The sequence below is a fragment of the Periophthalmus magnuspinnatus genome, chromosome 7 (assembly GCF_009829125.3).
Source record: "Periophthalmus magnuspinnatus isolate fPerMag1 chromosome 7, fPerMag1.2.pri, whole genome shotgun sequence".
In the NCBI taxonomy this organism is placed as follows: Eukaryota; Metazoa; Chordata; class Actinopteri; order Gobiiformes; family Gobiidae; genus Periophthalmus; species Periophthalmus magnuspinnatus.
Window position 1 is genome coordinate 15,576,448 of NC_047132.1, and position 27,500 is coordinate 15,603,947.

The following is a 27,500-nucleotide window of genomic DNA, read 5'->3' on the forward strand; positions in this document are numbered from 1 at the left end:
ACTCCAAAAAGTACATAACAGGTTATTGAATGCAGCATAACCCAAACTAGAAAACACATGAGCGAATATTGCCGTTAGCGACTAGCATTAGCTGCGTGGAAGAGGCGCTTTATCAAGTTGTGAACTAACTTTGGTTTTCATTGATGTTTGCTATAAAACTGACATTTGTCGCTGCTTATTGATATATTTCAGCTTTGTATTGGCACTAGAGGGCTTGTACCGTCCCTGGTTCTAAGCTCCATGCTTGAGGAATGCAAAGCTGTTGTCCCACAAAAAGAAGCCCAGTTGCTCCTCCTCTGCAGACATTTTGGGGTACAGCTGGGAAATGTTTTGGTCTGGTTGCTAAGTCGTACACGATGTCATTTGAAACAATTACTAAGCATGAACAAGTATGACATCAATCGTAATGACTGATAGTTAATGTGTAATAGAAAGGTTGATACATATCTTGAGGAGATTTAGGTTAGCATAAATAAGAGATACTCAGTGATAGCTAACTTTCGTACAGTAGGTTAATGTGGCTTTTTAAGTCATTATTGTTAAAAGCATCATGTGCTGTAGTAGGATTACAGTGTTATGAAGTTAATTTACAAATACTTATGGTAATACATACAGTAGGGTATATTTAATAAATATTACTATGTTGCATGTTCTTTTATGTTGCATGTTCTTTTAATAACAGCATAAATGAGCATACTTTTTGTTTGCTGTACTTGTATGGCTGCATACAGTCTATGAAAATAATCCAATCCCAGTTCAAGCCCAATGTGACTCATTTGAAATATTAAGACTCATTTTCATGGCAACCCTTACTCCGCAATTTAAGTTATTTATGGACTGCATGTTGAAACAAACTACCAATACTGAAAGAGCTATTCAGCAATGCCAGTTTTATGATATTTTATCAGATTCCCATTTTGCATACCCTGAGGTCATGTGTATCTTTAAACACCTGTGTGCATGCATGAACTTGACGATTGTATTCTTTTTTTCTTTTCACAGTGGAGAGTTAAAGTGGAGAGTGAAAGAAGAGGTTGCTATGAACAGTATTCAGTCACTCTGAGGATTTAGTACCTGTTCTTTCATAATTGTGCTGGAGGGGAGATGTGGGTTCCACTGTCTGAGTTAGACCTAATAAGAAAACATTTGTTCCACTGATGAAGCTCTCATTTCAAAAGTGACAGATGGATCCTGAAAAGGTATTTTAGTTTACTGGATTAACACTATATAACATGAAACTCATTATGCTTGTGTATAGTAAGTTATATTATGTAGTATAAGGATTAAATTTGTGTTTTATGGAAGTGGCCATAGTTTCAAATATCATTTCTTTGTGCCATAAAAAAGTAGGTTAAAAATACACTAATGAGAACTATTAAACAAAGATGATGAAGCAGCACAGGAATGTGTGTCAACTTTTTTTGACCCTTTGTAATGCACTCTAGTTAAAATTGCTTTGTGTCTGGCACAGTGTTGCATAGTTTCCGGGAAATATTAGGCTGTTTTTTTACTATGAGTGTTATTTTGAGATATAAGGTTGAAATATCTTCAAGATTACAGACTGAAATAACTTTATTGGCAACATACTATTTAAGACAAGCAAATTAAAGCACACATTAAGGCTGCATTCTTATTTGTAGAAACCCTTCAAAACACATGAAAATTCAGACAAAACTGGAACTAAACCTGGATTAGACCAGAACTAAACCTGGATTACACCGTTTAACCTGGATTAGACTAGGACTAAACCAAGTCTAGAACAGGAACAAACCAAGTATAATCTACTGGCCCTTGGTTAAGTTGCACTCTATGTTTACCATTTGTAATCATTTAAATAATTGTCTATATTGTTATTATAGTATTGTTCGTAGTTCTACCCAAACAAACATAAGGTTATATGGCCCTTTGGTTATTGGCAACAAATTACACTATTGCATATTGATCCAATGATTTGAAGTAGGAATTGCAAATTTCAATTGCAATTATGAGCCCCATTGAATTGTCTATAGTCTATATCAAAAGTCAAGTGTATTTATCCCGGAGTAGCCTTGTCCCTTTTGGTCCGATGTGTAAGTACCTGGAGCAGAGACCTGATCCTGTCCTTGTGAACAATAGTACGTGTGTTGTCTGCTGGTCTCCCACAGTAGCCCTCTCTCTGCATTCTCATGTTACACAACCATTGTACAGCTTGAGTCTGGTGACAGGTGCTTAGTACTAGCATGCCCCTCTGTTGTCCTCAGCCTCCTGCATGTGTCGAGCAAAGGGATCAGATACCAGCAGTGATGACAACCTTGATGTTGAGCAGTTTTATTGATCTGGAGTTTGGTTAAGATCAAGTAGAAATTTAAAACATACCGGTAGTTCATTTGTGTATGGCAAACCATATGTTCCGTCGAGGCTATGATAGTCATTATATATATTCTGACTGAATATAACTATGGGCCAAAATTGATTATGTTTGCATACATTTTATTTTTATACATTACAATTTGTATGCATGTTGTTGCATACAACAACATGTATTTCTGTATTACATGTATTTCTTAGTAGAAAAATTCACTCTTAGCACCCGCAGCATTTATGGAACCTTTGAACAGGTGGGCAATATATCTAACTATTGTTTTTTTATATATGTGATGATGTAAGATTTAAAAAATGCTAATAAAAGAGCTGATCAAAAATGTAAAAATGACATGAACTTATGTTGTAATCTTTCAAAGGGTATAAAGTCTGAAGTGATATTTCTGCACTTTTATAGGTCATTCTACAGTCTTTCACATTTGTCTTATATTTAAACTGATACAAAGAAGTTTTAGGAACACAAATCTTTTCTAGTGCCTAAATATTTTCTGTTTTTTGTCCAAATACTCCACAAAAATCACAAATAATCAATTTTGCACACCCGCATTTACACCTTTCACCCATATTTGTACTCATTGACTTGTCTGTCCCCCAGATCCCAGTGGAGGGGGCCTCTCCTCCGGGGATCAGACCGGAGCAGGTGCAGGATGACCTGGTACAGCAGCTCCGGGATTGTCAGGCCAAACTCCAGTCAGCCACAGATGAGCTGCAGAGCCTCCGGATGCAGCAGGCCAGCGAGATGGAGGAGGTGAATTATTCAAACTCCTCCGGGCTTTTTGTGCCACAAAAGGTCAACTATTACAGAGTTACTTATATGACTACAGTACCACATATGAGCCAGCTCATAATTATATTATATATATTAAATTATATTATATATGTTTAGCTCACTGTGGCATGACTAGTCTTTTTCACAAGTTCAATTTACTGGCTAATTTCAATTTAATAAAATTGATTCTATGTCTGGAGAGGGACAAAAATCAAATTTTAAAAATCTCCTAGATGATAGTAGAATGTCACTGTTAGGCTGCAGTTAAGCATCAAAATGAATGGACCAAAGTGAATGTGAAATTGCCAAATATTTGTCAAAATCTTCCTGAATTTAGCTAGTTAGTTGATATTAAATCCTGACAATGCCGATCTTTAAAAATATGTAGGCCTTCCTTGGAATAAAGGAATAAAGATCCAGAAATGTAAAAATAAATATAATCAATCTATCAGATTCTAAAGGTATTATTTCAGTACGGTAAAGATATTGATTCTTTAGTTGTAGTTGAATGCCACTAAAGCCAAAGTAATAGAATTGTGCACAATCATCAAAGAGCAGTGTCGTATCGCCCTCAGCTGACAAATGACAATACATATAGTGTATTTATACAACAAAACAATCATGCCAGTTTAGTCTAATCAACGTGGCTGGAGGCCGCTAGAAGCACAAACGAGATATACCTATACACTAAGGTAAAGAACAACACAAAATATCAGATCATTTCAATATATGTTTTTGTGCATCTTTTTTTAGGTTGAGAGTTATGTGGCTCATATCCGTGGCTTGCTGGAGGAGAGAGAAAGCCTCACTGCAGACTATGAGAGGGACAATGAACAGTTGCGTCTGGAACTACACCACATTCGACAGCAGCAAGGTAAATATAGTCCATCTACTGAGCAAGGCTGTCTCCCATCGACATATTTCACATACCTATTACAGAACTCTGTATACCCGCCTGATGTTATGGAGAAATGAAGCAGCCTTCTCACATAATGTTATTTCAGTTATTCTAACTATCCAAGTTTGTAATTTTGAACTTTTATAAAAACGTTGCCCGACACTCTTGTCTTCCATGCTCACCACAGCTGATCTAGCCTCTTTCATGTGGACGATAATGCCAAAAAACATTAATAATAAGTACAATTTTAATAACTTAATAAAGGGGGTATTAAATTTCTGTGGGATATTAATTGCTTAATTGCCAACACATAGCATATTTAGATCACCATGTTACCTTTTATCCTTTTGAAAATGCTATATTCGCTGAAAACAACAATGTTTAATAAGTTTCAGTTTTGTATTTGATGCTATGAGTCTCCCCTCCTTTTGCTCACTGGTGTGCATTTTGCTATTGAAACTACTGTACATCACATGGAATTTGTAAAGCTAGTGTGTATTGTTTTTTATCATGTATATTTATGGAAAGTTGCCATTTGAGAGCATGGGTAACATAGGCTTGTGGGCTGAGTTTTCAGTGCGCTTGTACCGCTAACTGTAAGGCTGAGACATGCAAGGATGACATACTGAATGACCAGGTTATTCCATTCATGGAATAACCTGGTCATTCAGTATATTCAGGTAGTCAGCTGACCTCATTCTTTGAGCACAGACATTGCTGAACCTAGGCCTGACCAACTGCAGCAACCCCAACCTATTTGCTTAGTTAAATCCAGGTGGTGACTTTTTTTGGCCAGGCAGTGTATAAAACCTATTCAGGCATGTTTGATGCATGTTTTGATAAGGGAACAATACTATAATATGACTGAAAGCTCCAAAAGTTGCTTTTACATAATATCAACTCTTTAAGAATAATTCAGGCTCAAAAACAACTTAATTAATACCTTAACTACTAACCCTAACCCCCTAATTAAGTACTTACTAAGCCTGAGTCATTCTTAACAAACTATTTGTTCATTATGAATTCAGACTTTGTTCATGCTTTATGAAGGCTATTAAGTGTGTAGTTATTACAAAGTGGTAGTCACTCTTTTATTTATCATTATGTAAGTCTAGATGTCCTTCCTGATATGACTCTTGAGGCTCCATAAACTGTATTGATGTACTGAATCCTTAAATTCCATTTTAAACTATAAATAAATAAACAAATGACAACAAATCTCCATAGGCTTGTCATGATAATTACTATATCGATTTATCGTTTAATATATGATTGCTGGAACAATATATTATGGGGCTCAATATTTATCGAGTGTACAATTCCTTTATAAAAGTCTGGAGATTTGGGGTATTTTTGTTGTAATGCAATAACATTTGAGCTGCAAAAGGTTGAACAAGTGAATTGTATGGCTAATTATTTGTTCATTCTACTATTTATTTGTTGCAGCTCATGCCTCAATGATACTGCCTATTAAAAATGGTTTACTAGGATTATTCTTGTATTATAGTTATTGTATCAGTGACATAAAATAATTTCAATATTATCGTTTATTGCTGTATAACTCTGTAACAATATATCGTGCTTCAAAATGTGTTATTGTGACAGGCCTAAATCTCCATGTGACTACATTTATAAATAGGAAGTTAAAAAAATATTCATAATTCACCTTATTTTTTCTTCAGAGGTGGAGAGTAAGGAGCTGGCAGAGATGCTGGCTCAAAAAGACCTTGGGGAGATCGGGTTGAGCACTCCCAGTGAGCTGGTGGCATATCTGCTTGTGGAGAGGGCCACACTGCTGGAGAGACTAGAGGAGACTGAGAGGAGGCTGGAGGGACATAGTGTGGGCAACGAATACAGGGAAATGCATTTACAGGTAAGTACAAGTACTAAAGAACAGTCTGATAACGAAAATAATATAATACAGTCCACCGGCTTTTTTTTAAGATTCAAGCATGCCTGATACTATATTTTTTAGCACCTTGGAGTTCAGTGGTTATAAGCTTCACTTGAATTGGAAAAAAAAAGAAGACTTACAAATATTGATTGATTCTGGACAATTCTAGATATATTAGGTTGAAAATATCCTTAAAATTCCACAATATTGTAGCAAAGGTCAAAAGTAGCCACAGCAAGATAGAATTATTAAAATGTATATATTTAAGATACATTTGGCATGCTGTATGTATCAGTTAATATAAAAACCTAATACATTATATTAAAATAACATGATATTTAAATGTTGGACTGCTTTGATGGTACCGTTTGATCCCAGGAGATGGAGCACTTGAGGCAGTCCGTGGGCGAAGGGCTGTGGATGCAGAAGGAGGAAATGCAGAAGACAATGGAGAACATGGCCAAGGTGAGCTCATTCACACATCACTATGGAGACCAGGACACAACAATAATGGATTTATACCAAATTACACAGGTGTGTCTTTGTTCTCCTATTCATCTGGGTTTGTTATTATAGCAACTGAAGAAGATTATCACCAATGCAGTTTTCTCCAACTCAAAAAACATTGTGTGGATGTGTCACATGCAATTATTTTCTTTCATTATTCAGTTACAATATTTCTTTATTTTAGAGAAATCTTGGACCAACGCAATCTTTAGTATGTTTGATATTACAAAAAATGTAAGCATTTTTAGTTCACTATCACATTTGCCTGGAAAATCTAGAATAATATCTCTCTTTTTTACGCAGAGGGATATCTGGTCCCCACTCCCTTCTTTGCATCTCTAGCCAGAACCAAACATGCAATCAGATTTCTTTATTTCAGTGACACATGTGAAGTGAAGGAGCTCATTGTTCAGCCATAATTTACAAACAAATGACATTTCTCTCTCCTCAGATTAGCAAGAGTTTAGTGCTTCGCTCATTCATTCTGCAGAAATCCAGTGATTTTTTTATTTCTTTTTTCTCTGTTTCTCTCCTCCATTATTCATAAAAGTTTGACATCCTTCTTTGTTTCATTTTTTTCCTTCATTTTAATGAAACTAATGATTAAATGTTCATTTTCCATATATATATATATATATATATATATATATATATATATATATATATATATATATATATATATATATATATATATATATATATATATATATATATATATATATATATATATATATATATAAAATTATTTGTAATCCCAGAGTGTGTACTTGAGGGGGCAGACTCAAAACTAATGGTGGGACAGACTTGTGTTTGAAGAAATGAATTGTACTTATTTTGGCTATTTTTGGCGTAATTTACTAAAGACTTGCCAGAGACTTTGTGTTTTTATTCCAACATTATATGAAAGTATAGCCATACTTTCATACATCCACTTGTCAATCACACCCATCTAAACACTGGGAGATTCATCAATGACCAGACTCACATCTTTGTAAAGTATTGAAGAAGTGTGTATTCTTGATCCCAGGCAACTTTAACATGAGAGCAAATAAACAGCTTTTTTCCAAATACATGAAGAGTTCATCTGTTTATTTAACAGCTTAAAACTGTAATTTGTTGCTTAAAAAATATTATATATTCACTATGTTGGAAATGACTTCTCTGTATTTGATGCTTCCTTCAGACTGTGCCTGCTGTTGTCATAACAGCGGGCAATTTATGTAGTGAACGTTTACCCTATTGTGAATTTTTAATGTATATTACACTGTAGCATTTTTTATCTTCTTATACGTTTTTGTGCACACATTGATCTTTGATTTTAGCAGTGCCCAACCCAAAGCCCGTGGAAGAAGCTGTTTGGTCTGCGCAGATCTGGTCAGAGCAAATACAATCTCACTCCTGTACGTTCCAATCTAGTCTATTTCCACTCAACTAACACCAATCATGGGACCGTCAAATCCTTACCTGTCCATGCATGACCACCACAACCTTATGTACTAGCAGGCCACAAGCTAAAGCATGTCTATTTTAACTGCCAAAGTGTTACTAATAATATTGGAACCTTTTTTCCCAGGTCTGCAAAGATGAAAATCTGCATGCATCTTTCTAATGATAATCCACAAAATTATCTATAGTATATTTTCCTTATTTAAGTTTGATATGTTTTTTCTTTAGGCTCGTATTGAGGAGATTACCCAGGAGCGTATTGAGCGGCAGAAGCTCGAGAGGGACCTGGAGGAGGCGTCTCAGAGGTTGGCTATGGCGCATCAGGACATCAGAAGACTCACCAATGAACTGGACACAGCCAAAAACAACAACCCAGAGTCCAGTGGTATGAAGGATTTCTTTTTTATGGAATTGGAAAAACAAACCAAAACATGACGTATGTTGTAGCTAAATAAACTACACTAGATAAGGTCTGTATATGACGCTTGGCATATTTGTCTCACTTACACTTATTGGTAAAATTATCCATTTTCAACGTTTTTTGGGAAATGCCCATTATTATCTGAGACTTGACAATTGGTTAATTTTGTGTTATCTCCTGTCAAAAGTGTATCCCAAAGGTATCATAAAGGCTTTTTATATATATATATATATATATATATATATATATATATATATATATATATATATATATATATAAATACAATTATTATAATTATTATTATTTGTAATCCCAGGGTGTGAGCTTGAGGGGGCAGTCCAAGAAGTAGAACATCTGAAAAAGGAAGTGGACAAACTCAAAAGCAATGGTGGGACAGACTTGTGTTTGAAGAAATTAATAGTGCTTATTTTGATTATTTTGCAAATTTTCTTAAGATTTGCCAGAGATTTCTTGTTTTTATTACTACATTATATGAAAGTATATGTATTTTTTTCAGATATGATGAAGCTGCAGAAAGCCAAAGATCAAAACGACAAACTGGATTCTGAGAACCAAGCTCTTAGAGACAGAGTCCACGCTTTAGAGGCTGAGAAGAGAAACCTAATGGAAAAGGTAGACGTGAAGAAAGTTTGAGAAAATGTTGACTAATTATTTCGACCTGCTTATTGTCTGTATTGTCCATACATAGATTTCAATGAACAGCAACCCAGATGTTTCTTCCAAAGAAGAAGAGCAGGGCTTTGATGAACAAATAGTGAATAAATCTGCCTTATTCACCAGCGATAGTGATCCTATTCACAAACGGTAAATGTAGTATTATTCAGTTTTATGTTTGCAGAGGTGGAAAGTAGGCTTTGGTGATATGGAGATAAAATTGATCCATGTGATGATCTGCAATTTTGGTCATATAATCATATGGTGATGGTCAAACACACACTTTCCCACCCACTTTTTATATTGGTTAGAATTTATAAGGTTCTGAATGAATGACAGCTGGATTGAACCAACCACTGCTTGTTCTGCTTGTTTGAAATCAGTTTTTTTCATAATCAAGGGATATAGTCAGCTCCCTTTAGCCTCTAGTGTATGTGTGTGTGTCTCAGGTGTCACGCAGCAATGGAGGACGGTCTGGTTCAGCTAAAGGATCTCCAAAGGCAGCTACAGAGACAGAGGAAGGAGAAGGAGGAGTTGGAGGAGAGGAACGAGGAACTGGAGGCCTTACTGGGGGAGACTCAGAACAGCAGCCGTGAGGAGAGGCACCGGCACGAGGGGGAGGTGGAGGGGTTGCACAGGAGGGTGAGGGACTTAAATCTATTACAGAACAATGTTATGGTTTTAGATTTATTTACATTTTAACTGTTGTGATGCAGATTAAAAGTCTTGAAGTTGAACTAAGGAAGCATGAGGCACAAGAGCATCCTCTGAAGAATGGAGAAGAGGTCAAGACAGAGTCCTACTTACAGCTGGTAGGAAATTACTGCTAAACTTCATAATATGTTCTCTTTTATATATATTTTACACCTCAAAGTGGCCTTGAGACCACAATTCTATGGCCGTTGTTGCATCTCAAGCTCAAGCATTGGTGATTGGTGGTGGTTGAAAGGGCCATTGGTGCAGATTCTAGTCAAGCTCTGCTCAGTGTACACCACGGAGGAGCAGGCTATCCTCCAGGCCAAGTAAGAGTCAGGTTTGTGGAGATGCACGACCACTTACAGTAAGGGCACCTGTTTTGCAGTGCAATAATGAAAAAAAACATCTATTGTTTGGCAAAAATGTTACATGGTGTGGCTATAATTTTCATCAGTATTCCAAACCTTAATTATAAATAAATAAGTAGTAGTTGCTTAAAATAAGTACGGGTTTATTAAATTGCTGACCCACTTTTTTCTAGCATCTCAGAGACAGCAGTCAGGAGAGACTGGCTATGCTGGAGGCTCGTCTGACGGAGGAGAAGGACTGGAGGAAACAGCTGGAGGTGGATCTCAACGCAGCCCAGACTGCTCTCAAGAAGGACAAAGAGGTACAACTCCCTAAGGACTAAATTAACAGTTCTTTAATTTGGCAGCAGTGGCATATTAAGCTAAATCTGAGTCAGGTTATGGTCAATGTCAACATTTCTACATAGTTTTAAATCAGTATTGTGATTTAAATGAACTAAATGTAAAATAATAATCTATGTGTTCCTATATACCAGAAAGAAAAACATCTTTGTACCATTTTTATACCAGAATGTAGACAGTTCAAAACACACACAAGACACTTCACCTCCCCACTGCTAACTCCAATTTGGCATAAGATCTGCCAAACAGCATCAAAAGACCAGCCAAAATTGAGAAATTTAAAATATGGGGCTATTCATTTACCTCCTGGTTAAATGGTGAGCTTTTCAAGTTGCAGTTTAGCTCCTATGCCTGTAGGCTCTCCAAGCTGCTGAACGAGAGCTGAAGAAGCTGAAGATGGAGGTAAACAGTCTGCAGACCGAGTGCCAACAAGGGAAGACGCTGATCAAGAGCCTCACCCAAGTCAAAGGAGAGAAGGCTATTCTGGAGGAAAAGGTTTGAATATATGGAATATTTTAGCTCAGAAAGATGTGACTAAAACGTAACTAATTTTCCTGTGCTCAGATGGCCCAGTTGGAGCGTGCCCATAGCCGCCTGCAGACTGAGCTGGAGCAAGTGAAGGAATGTGAGAAGACTAAAGAGGCCCAGAGAGAAACCAGCATTCAGATGGAGCACTTACAGCAACAAGCCAATCGACTGAGAGGGGAAGTGGACAGTCTGCAGTCTGCTTACAACAAACTCAGGTACTACATGAGAAATCAGTGTACTGTTATCTGTGTTTAATCATATAGTCCTCGCAGCAAAATCTTACATGTTATATCAACTTAAATCAATATGGGGTCATGCATTTTTTTTTAAGTTCAGGGCTTAAGCTTTCTGACATTTTGTTTCCTTAATTATAAAAATAATAAAAATACTTATTGTAATGTAGGACTGAATGGTTTTGGAAAAAATATAGAATTGCTATTTTTCTGACAAGCATTGCGATTGCAATTAGATTTGCAATTTTTTGTGTTAATACCTGGACTCTGTTCAAAGTTCCAGAAGAACTGACAAAAAATATGAAGTGACAAACTAATACAAGAATCACATTTCAGAACACATTTCCACATCTATGATATTGAGAGCTAAAATGCTTTGTCCCACAGCATGATGTCATACACTTTACTGCTAATCTGCCAACATATATTTTGTACTGCTCCCTACACCATGACTTGATGATATTCCAGGGATGAGATGGCCTTGGAACGGCAGCAGACCTCCGAGCTCCAGGACAAACTGAGCATCAGTGTCCAGGAGAAGATCAGCTCTGAGGGGGAGAAGGAGAGGCTTCAGCTAGAGGTGCAGCATCTGAACGAACAGCTCAAGTTACACAAGGAACAACTAGAGTCCTGCAAAGAAGCACTGACCAGTCCAAGTCAGAGGGTCCTGCCAGAGGAGAGCGTCAGTCCAGTGAGAAGCACTAGAGAGGAGAGCTCTGACCAGGTGACCACATGGTTTTAGTTAACAGTTTTTTTGTTTTTCTCATGCAGTTCAAAATATATCAACAAACAATTGAATCATTTACCTTTTTTTTCTTTTTTGCACTATTTAGACATGACCAACTGCAAGATAAATTTAAATTAATTCAAAATCACATTTTGAATGCTCACAATTAACGCCACACAAATGTTACAATTATTGAATATAAAGCTCTCTGAAAATAGCAAAGTTGTGTCATGTATAAAACCTGCTAACCCTGTAGTTTAAACCTCTACAAACATGTTGTACACTGCAATTCATGTTTATGACTTTGCACCAATCAAAATGTATATGTTTGATTTTTATTTGTTAACTGCTATGGCAACAAAATTCATGGATACATCTATGACAATATTTTAACACTAGTTATATTACATTTTTAAAACCTGTTTATGTTTCTTCAGATTTTTCATCTGAAGCTGGAGCTGAGTCAAGTCCAGGCCAAATTGGACCGAGAGCGAGAACTGTCCTCTCAACACCAGCTGGCTCTGCAGGCCCAGCTCGGCGAAGCACAAGCTCATGTTAAGGTAAGTATTTAGACTATTACCAATGCGTCTTGGTGACTGTGACTGTTTTCTTAATCAAATTTTACTCAAACTCAAGATTCTATCCTTTCAAATTGTCAAAAGGTTAACTTGCTTCTTTTTAATCAAGAGGTCTAAAGCCTCCTCTGTCAGTAAAAGTTTTTTGTTTAAATGACAATGATCAAGTTTGTATTGAAAGATATTGTATTGTTTATCAAGATAAAATTAAATAAAACAATTGATATGAGGAAATTTTTTTTACTTTTTTGTCATACTGCTCAGACCTAGCTGTATATATTCTGTTTTTGTTTGCACAGTCCCAGGATTCTGTGTTGAACCAAAGGGCAGAGGAGGCCCGGCAGATGAAGCAGGACTTACAGAGAGCCCAGAGTCTTTTCACTTCAGCCGAACGAGAGCTGAGATACGAGAAGGAGAAGAACATGGACATCAAGAAACACAACACACTGTTGGAGCAGGAGAAACTCAAGGTGAGGGCCTACAACAGTAGTCATTATGGAATTATATGTGCAATAAAGTCTGTGCTGTTTGGTGTGGTTGATATGTTACTCTGTGAAGTTGGAAAAAGCTTTATATTTTAAAAAACGTTGAGTATAAAAAGGTTTCAATTCAGTGTTATGTTTTGGTCTTTATGTTTTCAACTTTCATCTTTTAACCCCCATATAAAAATATAGTTCTAGACTAGAGGGATGGATATAATAGTTGATGTTATTATTTCTTTAATTTTACCATATGTGTCAAAGAAACATGTAAAAATTGAGTCATTGTGTTAAAATTTGCCTTTTTCAGTTTTAGATGTTTTGACCTAAACATCTTAAAAACATAAAAAACAAAACTAGTTCATTTTGTTTGCATTGGTCCAAAGTTAATTCTAATTATTCACGGTGCATTTATAAGAGCCTTTCACTACTCTCACAGACTACTACAGTGAGGAGTTTTGCCATGGCTGTAAAGCTAACAACATTAACTAGCATGTTAATGCACACTTCTTGGTTATCAGACAATAAAATGCTTTACAATTTGAAGCATACAGTACACAGCTTACTTTGACCTCAAGAGCTGCTTATACATCTGGGGCAAAAGACAATTCTCGAGCACATGGGGAAAAATCATGTACAGTGGGACAAAAAAGTATTTATTTTACCAATTGCGCAAGTTCTCCCACTTAAAAAGATGAGAGAGGCCTGTAATTTTCATCGTAGGTTCACTTCAACTATGAGAGACAAAATGAGAAAAAAAAATCCAGTAAATTACATTGTCTGATTTTTAAAGAATTTATTTGCAAATTATGGTGGAAAATAAGTATTTGGCCAATAACAAAAGTTCATCTCAATACTTTGTTATATACCCTTTGTTGGCAATGTCAGAGGTGAAACATTTTCTGTAAGTCTCCACAAGGTTTTCACACACTGTTGCTGACAGTTTGGTCCATTCCTCTAGAGCAGTGATGTTTTGGGGCTGTCACTGGCAACATGGACTTTCAATTCCCTCCAAAGATTTTCTATGGGGTTGAGATCTGGAGATTGGCTAGGCCACTCCAGGACCGTGAAATGCTTCTTACAAAGCCACTCCTTCGTTGCCCAGGTGGTGTGTTTGGGATCACTGTCATGCTGAAAGACCCAGCCACGTTTCACCTTCAGTGCCCTTGTTGATCTCACGATATATGGCCCCATTCATTCTTTCCTTCACACAGATCAGTCTTCCTGGTCCCTTTGCAGAAAAACAGTCCCAAAGCATGATGTTTCCACCCACCATCCTTCACAGTAGGTATGGTGTTCTTTGGATGTATCTCAGCATTCTTTCTCCTCCAAACACACAACAAGTTGAGTTTTTACCCAGATCGTGGGAGATTATCAGTGGTCTTGTATGTCTTCCATTTTCTAATAATTGTGCCCACAGTTGATTTCTTCACATCAAGCTGCTTACCTATTGCAGATTCAGTCTTCCCAGCTTGGTGCAGGTCTACAATTTTATTTCTGGTATCCTCTGACAGCTCTTTGGTTTTCGCTATAGTAGAGTTTGGAGTCTGACTGTTTGAGGTTGTGGACAGGTGTCTTTAACGAGTTCAAACAGGAGTTAAGTTACAGGTCTGTGAGAGCCAGAAATCTTGCTTGTTTGTAGGTGACCAAATTATTTTACCAAGGAATTTACCAATTAATTCATTAAAAATCACTAAATACTTTGCCCCACTGTAGGTCCTAATATCTTTGAAAGTATTGGGCCAATCCAAATGAAACCAAAATTTCTTTTAACATTTTTAGTTAGGGTAATTTCTTTTCAAATGGCCCATTGTTCATAGAGTTGGTTTATTCAGTTCACTCAAAATCTAGATTGTCGTTATTGCCACTTATTAACTAAATTAGTATAAGTAAGTAACCATGAGAAAATGGCAGATAAACTGTTATAATGTAATTTCTGTTCTCAGCTATGTGCAGAGTTGAAGCAGCTCCAGACCAAGTTGATCCACACGGAGCAGAGTGTCCAATCCCAGGTTTCTGAGTACAGCCGACAGCAGAACAAGATCAGAGAGTTAGAGCTGGAACTGGCACGCTCCACCTCCAACCGCAGCGCCACCACCAGCCTACAGGAGGAACTCCAGGCCGAGAGAGTGCGCCTCATCACTGCTGATAAGAAGGTCAGACAGACATTGTAGCTCGTTACTGTATGCAGGGCTGTCACAATAAACCATTTTGTAGCGTGATATATTACTTCACAACTCTCAGAGGCAAAGCATATTTTTGCTCTCACATAACTGCTAACAACAACTAGCATGCAACAGCGCACTAGGTTTAGTTCTTGGTTTGCAGATGATAGAAATGCTTTATAATTAGATGCAGACTACACAGAGTGGTCTTATTTTGCACCTAAGAGCTGCTTTTACAATATATCTGTAATGAGACAAGACAAATTTTACTGTATTAAATGAAAAAATGGGTATTTAGAAAAAAAATTTGAATAAAAGTTGCAGCTCTTACGGTATATGGTTGAACAGTACCACAATATAGTGTTTATTGTAATTGTTATGCAGTGTCGAGTATGTGTTTTTTGCCAGGTGGTGGAGTTGCAGCAGCAGCTGAAAGCAGCTCAGCACATGTTGCGTTTGGAGGAGGCTCGGGCTGGTGAGAACAGCCGTTTGGAGAGAGACAGCAGAGATTTGAGTGACGCTCTGTCCGCTCTGAGAGCGCAACAGCACGAGGAGCACATCACCAGGTCACACGGCACTTTGCGCTAGTTTTATACTTTTTCAAATTTAATTCCCACTTTTTACTGTAATGTGGTGTTAATGTTGCCTCTAATTATTATCTATGTTAGTATTTCCCAATTTTTTTTGTCTCAAGTGGCCTCTAAAGCTTTGTCTCACACTGCAGGGACCCCCTAACTTGAGTGCTAGGCAAAGTACCATGTTTGCTATATTAATATGTATTGTGAGTGACTATTATATTTTCATGTTTCCTCCAAAGCATTGTTAAAGATGCTACATTTACAACAAAGAACACTGTTGTTATGAACACTGTTCATAATTAAATATTCTATCTTTTCAGTGGTGAAAAGTCCCCAAAATGGTGTCTATAAACATGAAACTGAAATTCAAAAATGGATTTCACAGTGGCACGGGCAATTTTGGACAAAAAATCCACCGTTCGCCTTGATTAATCTTTAAGCAATCCTCACTTGAATAGTATAGTTACTTTATTTTACAATAATACAAGAAGCAAAAAATTGTATTTGTTGTCTCATTATTTGTTCAGTTTAGTCTGCGGGGGCGAAAAATAGCCCTAAATAGTCTTAGTCAGTTAATAGGAATCACTGGTATATCTGTAGTAAAAAGACCACATTTTCCTGTACACAAATTGGCTGCATTTTTCATATTTTAAAGATTTTTTTAAATTCTGAAACCCATTGGCATTTTTTGTGTCCACATGACTGATTCAGGAAGCTGCTGGAACAGAGGGAGGAGGAGCTGCAGCAGCAGGTGAAGGCGCTCAGACTCAAAGAGGCATCTCTCAACAGAACCAACTCTGAGCTGGGCCTGAGAAGCCAACAGCTGGACACTCGCCTGGTCCTTTTAGAGAGCGAGCTGAGCAAGGCCCGGGAGGAGGTCAGGACATATAACAACTGCAACAGCTAACAATTAAGTTAATTTACAAAAACAGACAAGTGCAAATTGCAAATTCACTCAACAATTTTGTCATTAATAACATATGAGACAGCAATAAAAAGACACATTTTCAAAACTCAAATATCTGTATTTTGCAAATGAAATAATTACACCAAATTCTACATTAATACAGTCTTCCAGAGTTGTGCATTTTATCAATTAACCTGAAGGATTATGATTATGTATGTCCTATTATTTTTACTGATTTATTTTAATAACTATAGGGGACGGGGTGTCCAACTGATATATAGTCACAACTTCATGAAGACTATTTACAATATTAAGACATATAACAAATGTGCTCTTGTAAACATCATACATGTTTCTTACTGGGCCATCAAATAGTTTGCACAAAATAAACACATGTGCTACATTTGTGCCATTTTGATTATAAAGGAGAAAAAATACCAGAAATCAACTCTCAAGCTGCAAGACGAGCTGGCATCTAGTCACTCAGAATGTGAGCGACTACAGTCAGAACTGCAGCAGGTCCTCCTCCAGCTGGACTCATACGTCAGGTAATATAGGCTGTAGGCTTCATCATATTCATAATTGTTATTCATACAAATAGTGGATATACTCTTACATTATCTCCGTCCGAACCAGGAAGTACAATGAAAAGCAGAGCCAGCACAAAACCAAACTGCGCCAGGCCAAACAGGTGTATCTGAAAGCCACAGCTCAAAGAGACCGACTCATTCAGAAATTGGAGAACGACCTGCTGCTTGCCTCCAGCCTCTGCCACAAGGTACTAATAATAATGGCTTACACTTGTAATGCGCTTTTTCAAAGCCTCTCAAAGTGCTACACTATAGTCATTATTCATTCATTTCCACACTTGGTGATGGTAAGCTACTATTGTAGCCACAGCTGCCCTGGGGCAGGGGAAGCGAGGCTGCCAATCTGCGCCATCGGCCCCTCCGACCACCACCTATCATTCGCTCACACACCACTTTCATACCAGGCAATGTGGGTGAAGTGTCTTGCCTAAGGACACAACGACAGAACTTGGTCCGAGCGGGACTCGATACTCCGACCTTCGGGTTGGGGGACCAACATTCTAACCACTGAACCACTGTCGCCCCCTGGTGGTGCTTCACAATCACATGCTAAAAGAACAGGGATGCTTTTGTTGTAATTGGATCTTAATTGTTTTCGTTTTAACTAACAGGGCTCAAAGTATTTTATTTTTTATTTATATTTGACTGTATCGCGTTTGTCCAGGAGAAGGAGCGCACGGACACAGTGATGCAAGAGAATGAGAAGCTTCTAGAGGAGAGACGAGAGCTGCTACAGAGGATCAATGAGGCAGAGGACATGGGCAGCAAAGGCATGAGGATCGCCTCAACCATAGAGCACAAGTATGGAACCATAGGAAGGCCAGTGTACTCTCCTCATGGATTAAAAGGACACATTATGCAAATTCTAATTCGTAGCACATTTAAAGAAGACGCATGTGTTGTAACATCTGACAGGAGGGACCAAAAAGACAGAACTCGGGGAAAGGTTTAACAGTGTTTATTTACAGAAGTGCAAAGTGCAAAATGAAGGTAGATCAATCAGTGAGTCGAGAGCAGTGTGTTTGCCGTGGTACAGGGGTAAAGTGGGAGTAGCAGAGTCTGAGACGGGATGGACAGTACCAGTAGAGAAGAGCGGGATTGGAAACGGGAGAGTTGAGCGGGTCCAGGGAGTGGAATCTGGTGAGAAGCAAAAGTATTCAATTTAGCAAAGTCAAAAAGCACAAAAACATGAACTGAGCCAAGCAGGGAGTACTATAGAGATATGCAGATGATCTGGTGCTGAGTGTCAGGTCCTGGCTCCTCTTATCTTTCCCAGGTGCAGCTGATTGCAGATTAGCTCCAGGTGTGCACAGGTGGAGACAAGCTCTCCGCCCAGCTCCAGGCTCAGACACAGAAGGGAGGGAAAAAAGTGCAGAAAAAGGCAGGGCTGACAGATTGTTATTTTTTAAGCAGAAAAAGGTCAAACTCATAAAGGTTAATTTTGCATAATATGTCCCCTTTAAACATTTTCTGATGTTTCTTCCTCGTCATTACCTTTCTCTGACTTGTATATTGATTGATTCATGCATACTTGAGTAGTCTTGTATTAAAGCAAGTGAGTGCTGAGAATTTGTTTCCCTTCTCTCTTTGATGTTGCTCTCCCTTTCCATTTTGTGCTGATTCAGAGTAAATGTGTTGGAGGCTGAGAATCGGCAGCTGCAGGAGCGGTCTCTCAAACTGTCCAATCAGGTGTGTTCTTTGGAACGCGCCCTAAGGAATGTACACTCCCTCTACAGTCTAGAGGTATGGCAAGTATCAAACATAAATAAAAAAAATGTAGACTCCATTATCATGTATGTTTACTGTTTTCAGAAAAAACAGCCTCAAGATGGTCTTAATGAGCTGCACACATCATCTGTCAGGTAAGACCTTTGCAATTACTCCTAGAAAACAATGGCAGTCTTAAAAATCACTCTTACTTCCTACATTTTTTGTTCAGTTGGTTACTTGTGGATAATATATCTCAATTAAAATAAATTGAATACTAGGCTATATTTACAACTGTACACATATATTTTTTTTCAATCATTTGAAATTGTCAATGATCACCTTCGGACTTTTTCATCAAGAGGCCAATGGCTTGTAACATCATTCAGACTTTGGAAGAATATTGTTTATGTTGAATGCCGCAGACTAAAAGTTCATTATCTTCATGAAATTAATTTGCAAAACGACTGATTGGGATCAGGAATTTGTATTTTTATCATATCCTCCAGACCTACTCATGACATGATTTATAAGTGTAAAGTTGACAAACATTGCTAATAATAAATTTACCTCTAGTTTTTCCTCTGCCCCGCGTGAGAAGCTGGATATCTTGGATGCTCTTTGTCGTGTTAAAGTGGACGGGACGCGCCTCTCCTCCCACAGCTTCATGGAGCAGAGTTACCTGAACCTCACCTCGCCCATGGCTCCTCCCCCTGATGCCAAAGACCCAGAAGACGGACCGCCAAACCAGGACAAGACGTGAGCTCAACAAGGTTTCAATCCCAACTGATGCAGGGACCTAAACAAACTGTAGCATCCACCATCAAGACAGAAGAAATCATGGGGGAAAAATGCGTAAAAAGCAATCGTGGAGGCTTTCAATGCGTCTCGACTCAGGTATCGCCCACTGAATAAACATGATTTTGTAAGGCACTTTGACTGTCACTTGTTGCCTCGATGGTAAATGGAAATAATGTAAAGCATCGCCAGTCAAAATGTATTAGTTTACGCTAGCAGTTAGGGACTTTTGGTACAATGAATTTTGGTAAAACTATTTGTAAAAAGAGTGTAAATATTGCGATGTTTGACACGAGCACTTTATACTTTTTTATAGTACTACTATTATTTGTTTACATTTGGAGATGTAGCAAAAATAATAATTGTCTTAGAAACAGCTGAAGTATTGGGTTTTGTGTCAAATCTGTTTTAGTGCAAAGATTCAAGAATATATGGAGATGCACTATTCACTGATCAGCCAACTGACATCACAGTAATAACAACTGTATTACTAACACTACTATGTGATACCTACCTCCCTCTTTTTCTCACTGTCCACGTGTTTGTTTATTTAATTAAAATCCTTTATTAGGTCTAGTAACCAACAACCTTTTACTTTTTTATTATTTTTTTTAAATCAAATCGTAAACAATCAGTACAAAATTCTAACGTTCTGTTGGTGTTCTGGTAGTATAAGTATATGTGCCACAGTTAAAATAGATGAAATATCAAAGTTTTAATCTTGACGACAATTTCTAAAACTGCTTTATAATAAAAAATAACCAAACCACACAGTTGTAGTAAATTATTATATGTAGTGACTAAGAACTACTGAAGTCATATTCTGCATTATGGTGTTTGTTTTTGTCAAAGGCTGTTCAGTGTGTAGTTCCATGGTACTATACAGTGGTTTTTATCAGCGGTAGTCTTCTGAGTGTATCTTTTTTTTCCTTTTTTTTACAAATTTGCAATGATACATTTTCTTGAGGCAAAAGCACTTGTACTTTAAATGCTCAGATTATCAACACATTTCTTCAAAAGTGTTTTATACCACTATTTGTTTTGTATTAAGAGTTGGTATAATGATACGTACAATGTGCCTGAAATAATTTACCGTACTTCTCGTTGCTGTGTCTTAAGACAGAAGCCTAAATGCGACAGACAAGTAACAGACTCTGTATTCTTGTAAATATGTTTTGGGAAATAAAGTATTTTCATAAATAAATATTTTTAAAATTTCAAATCATTTGTTGATTCAATCAAAGAACTTCACTGTGGGTTTGGAGTCAGCAACTTTGACACTTTTAAAACCTGGTATGATGTTTGCTATATTAAAATTAGATGTGTTCTGTTATCAAAAGCTAATAAGGTCTGCAGAAAACATTAGGATTATATAAAACAATTCTTAATTCATAGTAAAAAGCAGTAGTTAAGACCTTCTTAATGAAAAAAGGGAATTAGTTATAGAATGAGGATATTAATGAGTTCTTAACTAATCAAGAGCTAGTTACCTCCATCCATCCATTTTCTTCCGCTTATCCGGGGCCGGGTCGCGGGGGCAGCAGTCTAAGCAGGGACTACCAAACTTCCCTCACCCCAGACACGTCCTCCAGCTCCTCCGGTGGGACCCCAAGGCGTTCCCAGGCCAGCCGAGAGACATAGTCCCTCCAGCGTGTCCTGGGTCTTCCCCGGGGCCTCCTCCCGGTGGGACATGCCCAGAACACCTCCCTAGGGAGGCGTCCAGGAGGCATCCTGAGCAGATGCCCGAGCCACCTCAGCTGGCTCCTCTCAACGTGTAGGAGCAGCGGCTCTACCCCGAGCCCCTCCCGTGTGACTGAGCTCCTCACCCTATCCCTAAGGGTGCGCCCAGCCACTCTGCGGAGGAAGCCCATTTCGGATTTCGGCAGCTTGTATCCGCGATCTTGTCCTTTCGGTCATTACCCAGAGCTCATGACCATAGGTGAGGGTAGGAACGTAGATTGACCGGTAAATCGAGAGTTTCGCCTTCCAGCTCAGCTCCTTCTTCACCACAACGGACCGATACAGCGACCGCATCACTGCAGACGCTGCACCGATCCGCCTGTCAATCTCCCGCTCCATCCTTTCCTCACTCGTGAACAAGACCCCGAGATACTTGAACTCCTCCACTTGAGGCAGAGACTCACCACCCACCCGGAGAGGGCAAGCCACCTTTTTCCGGTCGAGAACCATGGCCTCGGATTTGGAGGTGCTGATTCTCATCCCAGCCACTTCACACTCGGCTGCAAACCATCCCACTGCCTGCTGCAGGTCCTGGCTCGATGAAGCCATCAGGACAACATCATCTGCAAACAGCAGAGATGAGATTCTGTGGTTCCCAAACCAGACCCCCTCCGGCCCCTGGCTGCGCCTAGAAATATGTCCATAAATATATAAATATGTCCCCCTTCTTATACAGAGGGACCACCACCCCGGTCTGCCATTCCAATGGTACTGTCCCCGACCGCCACGCGATGTTGCAGAGACGTGTCAGCCAAGACAGTCCCACAACATCCAGAGACTTGAGGTACTCGGGACGGATCTCGTCCACCCCCGGAGCCTTGCCACCGAGGAACTAACCACCTCAGTGACTTCAGCCAGGGTGATGGACGAGTCCGCCTCCGGGTCCCCAGTCTCTGCTTCCTCCTCAGAAGACATGACGGGGGGATTGAGGAGATCCTCAAAGTATTCCTTCCACCGCCCGACAACATACCCAGTCGAGGTCAGCAGCTCTCCACCCGCACTGTAAACAGTGTTGGTGAAGCACTGCTTCCCCCTCCTGAGGCGTCGGACGGTTTGCCAGAATTTCTTTGAGGCCGTCCGATAGTCCTCCTCCATGGCCTCCCTGAACTCCTCCCAACCCCATGTTTTTGCCTCTGCAACCGCACAAGCCACGGCCCGCTTGGCCCGCCTGTACTCATCGGCTGCCTCAGGAGTCTCACGAGCCAACAAGGCTCGATAGGACTCCTTCTTCAGCTTGACGGCATCCCTTACTTCCGGTGTCCACCACTGGGTTTGGGGATTGCCGGCGCGACAAGCACCGCAGACCTTACGACCACAGCTACAAGCGGCCGCATCGACAATAGAGGTGGAGAACATGGCCCACTCGGAGTCCATGTCTCCAACCTCCCCCGGGATCAGGGAGAAGTCCTCCCGGAGGTGTGAGTTGAAGACCCCTCTGACAGAAGGCTCTGCCAGGCGTTCCCAACAGACCCTTACGATACGCTTGGGTCTGCCCGGTCTGTCCGGCTTCCTCCTCCTCCAGTGGATCAAACTCACCACCAGGTGGTGATCGGTTGACAGCTCAGCCCCTCTCTTTACCCAAGTGTCCAAGACACATGGTCGGAGGTCAGATGGCACGACAACAAAGTCGATCATCGACCTCCGACCTAGAGTGTCCTGGTGCCACGTGCACCGATGGACACCCTTGTGCTCGAACATGGTGTTCGTTATGGACAAACTGTGACTAGCACAGAAGTCCAATAACAAAACACCACTCGGGTTCAGATCAGGGAGGCCGTTCTTCCCAATCACGCCCCTCCAGGTGTCACTGTCGTTACCCACATGGGCGTTGAAGTCCCCCAGGAGAACAACGGAGTCCCCAGTCAGTGCACTGTCTAGTACCCCTCCCAGGGACTCCAAGAATGCCGGGTACTCTGCACTGCTGTTTGGCCCGTAGGCCGACACAACAGTGAGAGACCTGTCCCCGACCCGAAGGAGCAGGGACGCGACCCTCTCGTTCACCGGAGTGAACCCCAACACGAAGCAGCTGAGCTGTGGGGCAATGAGCAAGCCCACACCAGCTCGCCGCCGCTCCCCGCGGGCAACGCCAGAGAAATGGAGAGTCCAGCCCCTCTCAAGAAGTTGGGTTCCAGAGCCCAAACTGTGCATGGAGGTGAGGCCGACTATATCTAGTCGGTAACGCTCAACCTCCCGCACAAGCTCCGGCTCCTTCCCCCCCAGTGAGGTGACATTCCATGTCCCCAGAGCCAGTCTCCATGTCCAGAGATCCGGTCGTCGAGGCCCCCGCCTTCGACTGCCACCCAGATCTTCATGCACCGGCCCCTTACAGATCCTCTTGCGGGTGGTGGGTCCACATGAGGACGGCCCCACGTCACTCCTTCGGGCTGAGCCCGGCCGGGCCCCGTGGGTAAAGGCCCGGCCACCAGGCGCTCGCTGTCGAGAACCCACCCGAGGCTTGGCTCCAGGGTGGGGCCTCGGTAACGCCAGTCCGGACGACGTAGCTTGCCTTGATTGAATACTCGTCATAAGGGGCTTCTGAACTGCTCTTCGTCTGACCCGTCCCCCTGAACCTGTTTGCCATGGGTGACCCTACCAGGGGCATGAAGCCCCCGACAACATAGCTCCCAGGATCATTCGGGCACTCAAACCCCTCCACCACGTTAAGGTGGCGATTCAGGGAGGGGCTAGTTACCTGGGTATGCCAATTATCACCACCTAATAGAGGCTATTAGCTGTACCCTACAAAATGATGGTAAAATAAATGGTACAACATGGTAAAATAAACATACTCTCCTACTACTATTACTGCTTTGTCTACTACTCTCACTACTATCACTGCTAATGCTAGTACAGCTACTACGACTACTCATACTACAAACAATATTTACCATAATTTCAGTGAATACAGTAGAAGATTCTGTTTATAACAGTCTGTTTAATAAACAAGGTTAAGATACAAAGCTTGTTTTCCTTTTTTAAACATTGATAGTTTCTCACTCCTGGCTGTGCATAATTAGTTTAGTCTAGAAAGTGTTTTAATATGAAAGCACAATGCTTTAGACAGGAGGAAAAAGTGTCTAAGGAAATCTACATAATACTTTTCCATAGAGAAACATGGGTTAATACAGAGTCAGCTTGATGTGTTAAAAAGCAACAAAGAAATTAAAATTATACAATTGAATACTGCAAAGAAGGACAGAAAGGGAGACAAATTTGGTTCAGTAATTTGTGAATGTGATTCTTCAATAGAGGCCTGGGAGAACAGGGCACTGCTGGAGATAAATATAGCTTTCCATGGTTAAGTTTATAGCTTTTGTGAAGTGATCTCAGACAACACTAAGATAACACTTCCTACAATCTGTGTGTGTTTGTCTATGGAAAACAAATGTTACACCAATCATATACACATCTGGTAAAGTGTCTTGCCCAAGGACACAGCAATAGCATAAATTATTGATCATATTTACAAAATACTGAACCTTCATTGAGTTAGTTGTGGTCTCTTGAAATGTGTCTGTGAGCAGTAGCTGAAAATGCTGCATTCTCTGGTATATAACGTTGTAATTGGACTGAACAATACTTTTGGAAGTTTATTTAACAGAGATTTTGATTATTATATTTGGATAGCCATTAAATTTGCGATAAATGGTTAAAATCAAGCTTCAGTTCACAATGTATGGAACAGGGAGCTTAATAATCATAATAATAATGTGGGATAATATCTGCTTAGCATTGACAAAAAAAAAAAAAAAAGCAGCTTCTGTTACTTGTTAATTGTGATAATTTAAAATACAGTTTACATTTCTATTGCTAGAGTAACCAAAGCCACAAGGGGGCATCAGGAAAACAAATAATTCCCTTAGTTTACTCTTGTGAGATAAGGCTTATGACAGAGAACTACCTCATAAATGTTAGCTTGGTCAGTGCTAGTCAGTGCTATGATTCCCCTTTTAGCACAGTACAGTATTTGCAGCTACCACATACAGCCTTGCTCCAAGTATTAAATGTGCACTATGCAACTTTTCTGTTCGGTCTCCATGGATATGTTACTGCTTTGACTTGAATGTTCCACAGTATGACATTAAGCTGTTCACGGAGGCAAACAGGTGACAGGTGGAGTGGCACCACTGCACAGTGAGAATGCATGCTGTCCAGGGTGTTAATTCCACTACACACCTGTAATTGAATAACTCCAAGATACACAGGTTTAATGCCATACTGTGGAACATTACAGGCAAAGCAAATAACACCTCCATGACAAGAGGTCTCAGAACCCCATGTCTAATTAAGTTACACATGGCACCTTTAAAAATCTAAATAACTGAAACAAAACATGGTTAACATAAACATCAGCTAAAATAATTACAGTAACTTCTTTATAAACTTGTACAAGAACAAAATATGTTCCTTAAAAAAGCTACTATGAATGGATAACATGTACAAACTCCCATAGACGAGAGTTGAAGAGGCAGGGTTCGTTGTAAATTCGGTCTGTTTTTGCCCAGTGGCTTGAGTAATAACAGTATTTTCATCTATATAGTGTGTGTATACGTATTTTACATTGTCCTCCAAATGTCCAGCACTTTCTCCATGAGTGCCCTGAAGAGGATTTTTGTACCGTCCAGAGGTTCAAAGTTACAGTCAAAACACAAGAGAAATACAAAGTACAAATGATAATGAGGCTTATTGGAGGTGGAGTACACTGTCAGTAAAGCTTATTATGACTATCAAAAATATTAAAGTGGACTGGAAAATCTGCACAGGCCATCACAATTTGGTCCCATGTAAATGTTGGGTTAAAGGTCACCAATTATGCCATTTGTCATATATTTGGATATATTGGATAGATAGTCCTTTAGCTGGTTTAGAACTGGTTTAATCCTTATTTAGTTCTTCAAGTGGTGGATGTTCCAATACCTATGAGCATTATTGTTATATATATATATATATATATATATATATATATATATATATATATAATCTTTTGTTTCAGCCCCAGCATAGCATAAGGTACATATTTGTCTTTATTTGTGAAAATGTAATGAAAGGGCAAATTAATCTACTTCGTGAAATCATTGTGCAGTCTTTTTAGAGGAATTATGAGTGAACTTTAAAAAAAAAGTTTTTGACTTGAAGGTATCACATAGTAGGTATAGTAGGTATAAAAACAAATCTAAAAACACACATTTAGTTTTTAAACCTTGTTAAGGTTTATATGGCACTATAAGTGAAAACTAAACCTAACAAAGAAGCGTTTGATCACATGATCATTAAAGGTGCCTTTTAAAACATGGAGTAATATTTTGGGATTAATTCAACATTCATTTACCTTTTCGCCCTCGTTTTAATACAATCACCAAATTACTGAATTGTCTTACAGCGATTGCCTTTTGTTCACTGACCCTGTAACGGACATGAAACAGGACTGAGCTATAGCTGCCTTTGGCTTTTCACAATTTCGTCTAAACCCCAGTGGCCTCAAAGTGCTTTAAATCATCTTTGGATGCTTCTAGTTACACCCAGAAAATAGGAATTATTTTATATTCATTTTTAAAAGGGCAAATATTGTGTGGCACATCAAAAAAGATTTAATGGAAGTAAAAAGTGGCCTCCTTCAGACCAAACAGAAAAAGTCCTCCTCTCAGCAGATCAAATGTCGTCTTTATCTATAGAACTAATGAACTATTCCCGCTTCGGATGGTTGGACAGCATTTCAAATTATTCACTTCACTGAATCTTAAGATAGATTTACAGTGTATATACACCATTAACAAAATGAGTGTCACTGATACATAACATACCTTTTATCAAATTTTTACCTGTCCTTGAAATCTAGGAATGTTTAGACTCAGCAAATCAGAAAATGTATCTTCTTTATCCATGATGACTTTGCATCATGTAGGAAACTTGAAATTCAAGTTCATCCTTATACAATATTGTTAGTAGCCTGGCCAGCCAGACTTATGTCCTCTATTGAGAGAAGTTAAGGTATAATTAGTTACTTGTATCATAACATTTAGCTCTTTGTGCATAGGGACAGGACAAAGGGATGAGAGACGACATAAAAAATTGTTGATTTTGTTGGGTACATTCAAT

General features: G+C 39.3%; 1 protein-coding gene across 4 annotated transcripts; it reads left to right on the forward strand.

The window, feature by feature from the left end:
• The first annotated feature begins 1,017 nt into the window (after positions 1 to 1,017).
• ccdc30 (coiled-coil domain containing 30) lies at positions 1,018 to 20,802 on the forward strand. Of its 4 annotated transcripts, none has more exons than XM_055222888.1 (27): positions 1,018 to 1,199; positions 2,957 to 3,109; positions 3,884 to 4,004; positions 5,711 to 5,901; positions 6,301 to 6,387; positions 7,752 to 7,829; positions 8,104 to 8,260; positions 8,613 to 8,684; positions 8,814 to 8,929; positions 9,006 to 9,121; positions 9,421 to 9,613; positions 9,688 to 9,783; positions 10,209 to 10,337; positions 10,735 to 10,872; positions 10,942 to 11,120; positions 11,607 to 11,862; positions 12,303 to 12,425; positions 12,740 to 12,910; positions 14,866 to 15,075; positions 15,493 to 15,650; positions 16,374 to 16,539; positions 16,996 to 17,117; positions 17,206 to 17,347; positions 17,824 to 17,960; positions 18,785 to 18,902; positions 18,972 to 19,021; positions 19,443 to 20,802. In XM_055222888.1, exons 1-27 carry the CDS (start codon positions 1,185 to 1,187, stop codon positions 19,627 to 19,629), a joined length of 3,681 nt encoding a protein of 1,226 aa, XP_055078863.1. In that variant the 5' UTR covers positions 1,018 to 1,184; the 3' UTR covers positions 19,630 to 20,802. The 4 variants fall into 4 exon arrangements, with proteins under 4 accessions (XP_055078863.1, XP_055078864.1, XP_055078865.1 ...); XM_055222889.1 differs by having other exon boundaries at positions 7,755 to 7,829; positions 19,443 to 20,241; XM_055222890.1 differs by lacking the exon at positions 8,613 to 8,684 and having other exon boundaries at positions 19,443 to 20,241.
• The last annotated feature ends 6,698 nt before the right edge of the window (positions 20,803 to 27,500 follow it).

What these genes read in the sequence shown, in the direction of transcription:
- ccdc30 (XM_055222888.1), top strand. An exon ending in CTCTCAAGAAGGACAAAGAG is followed by an intron (nt 10,338 to 10,734) that starts GTACAACTCCCT and finishes CTATGCCTGTAG; the next exon opens with GCTCTCCAAGCTGCTGAACG. An exon ending in TGGAGCAGGAGAAACTCAAG is followed by an intron (nt 12,911 to 14,865) that starts GTGAGGGCCTAC and finishes TTCTGTTCTCAG; the next exon opens with CTATGTGCAGAGTTGAAGCA.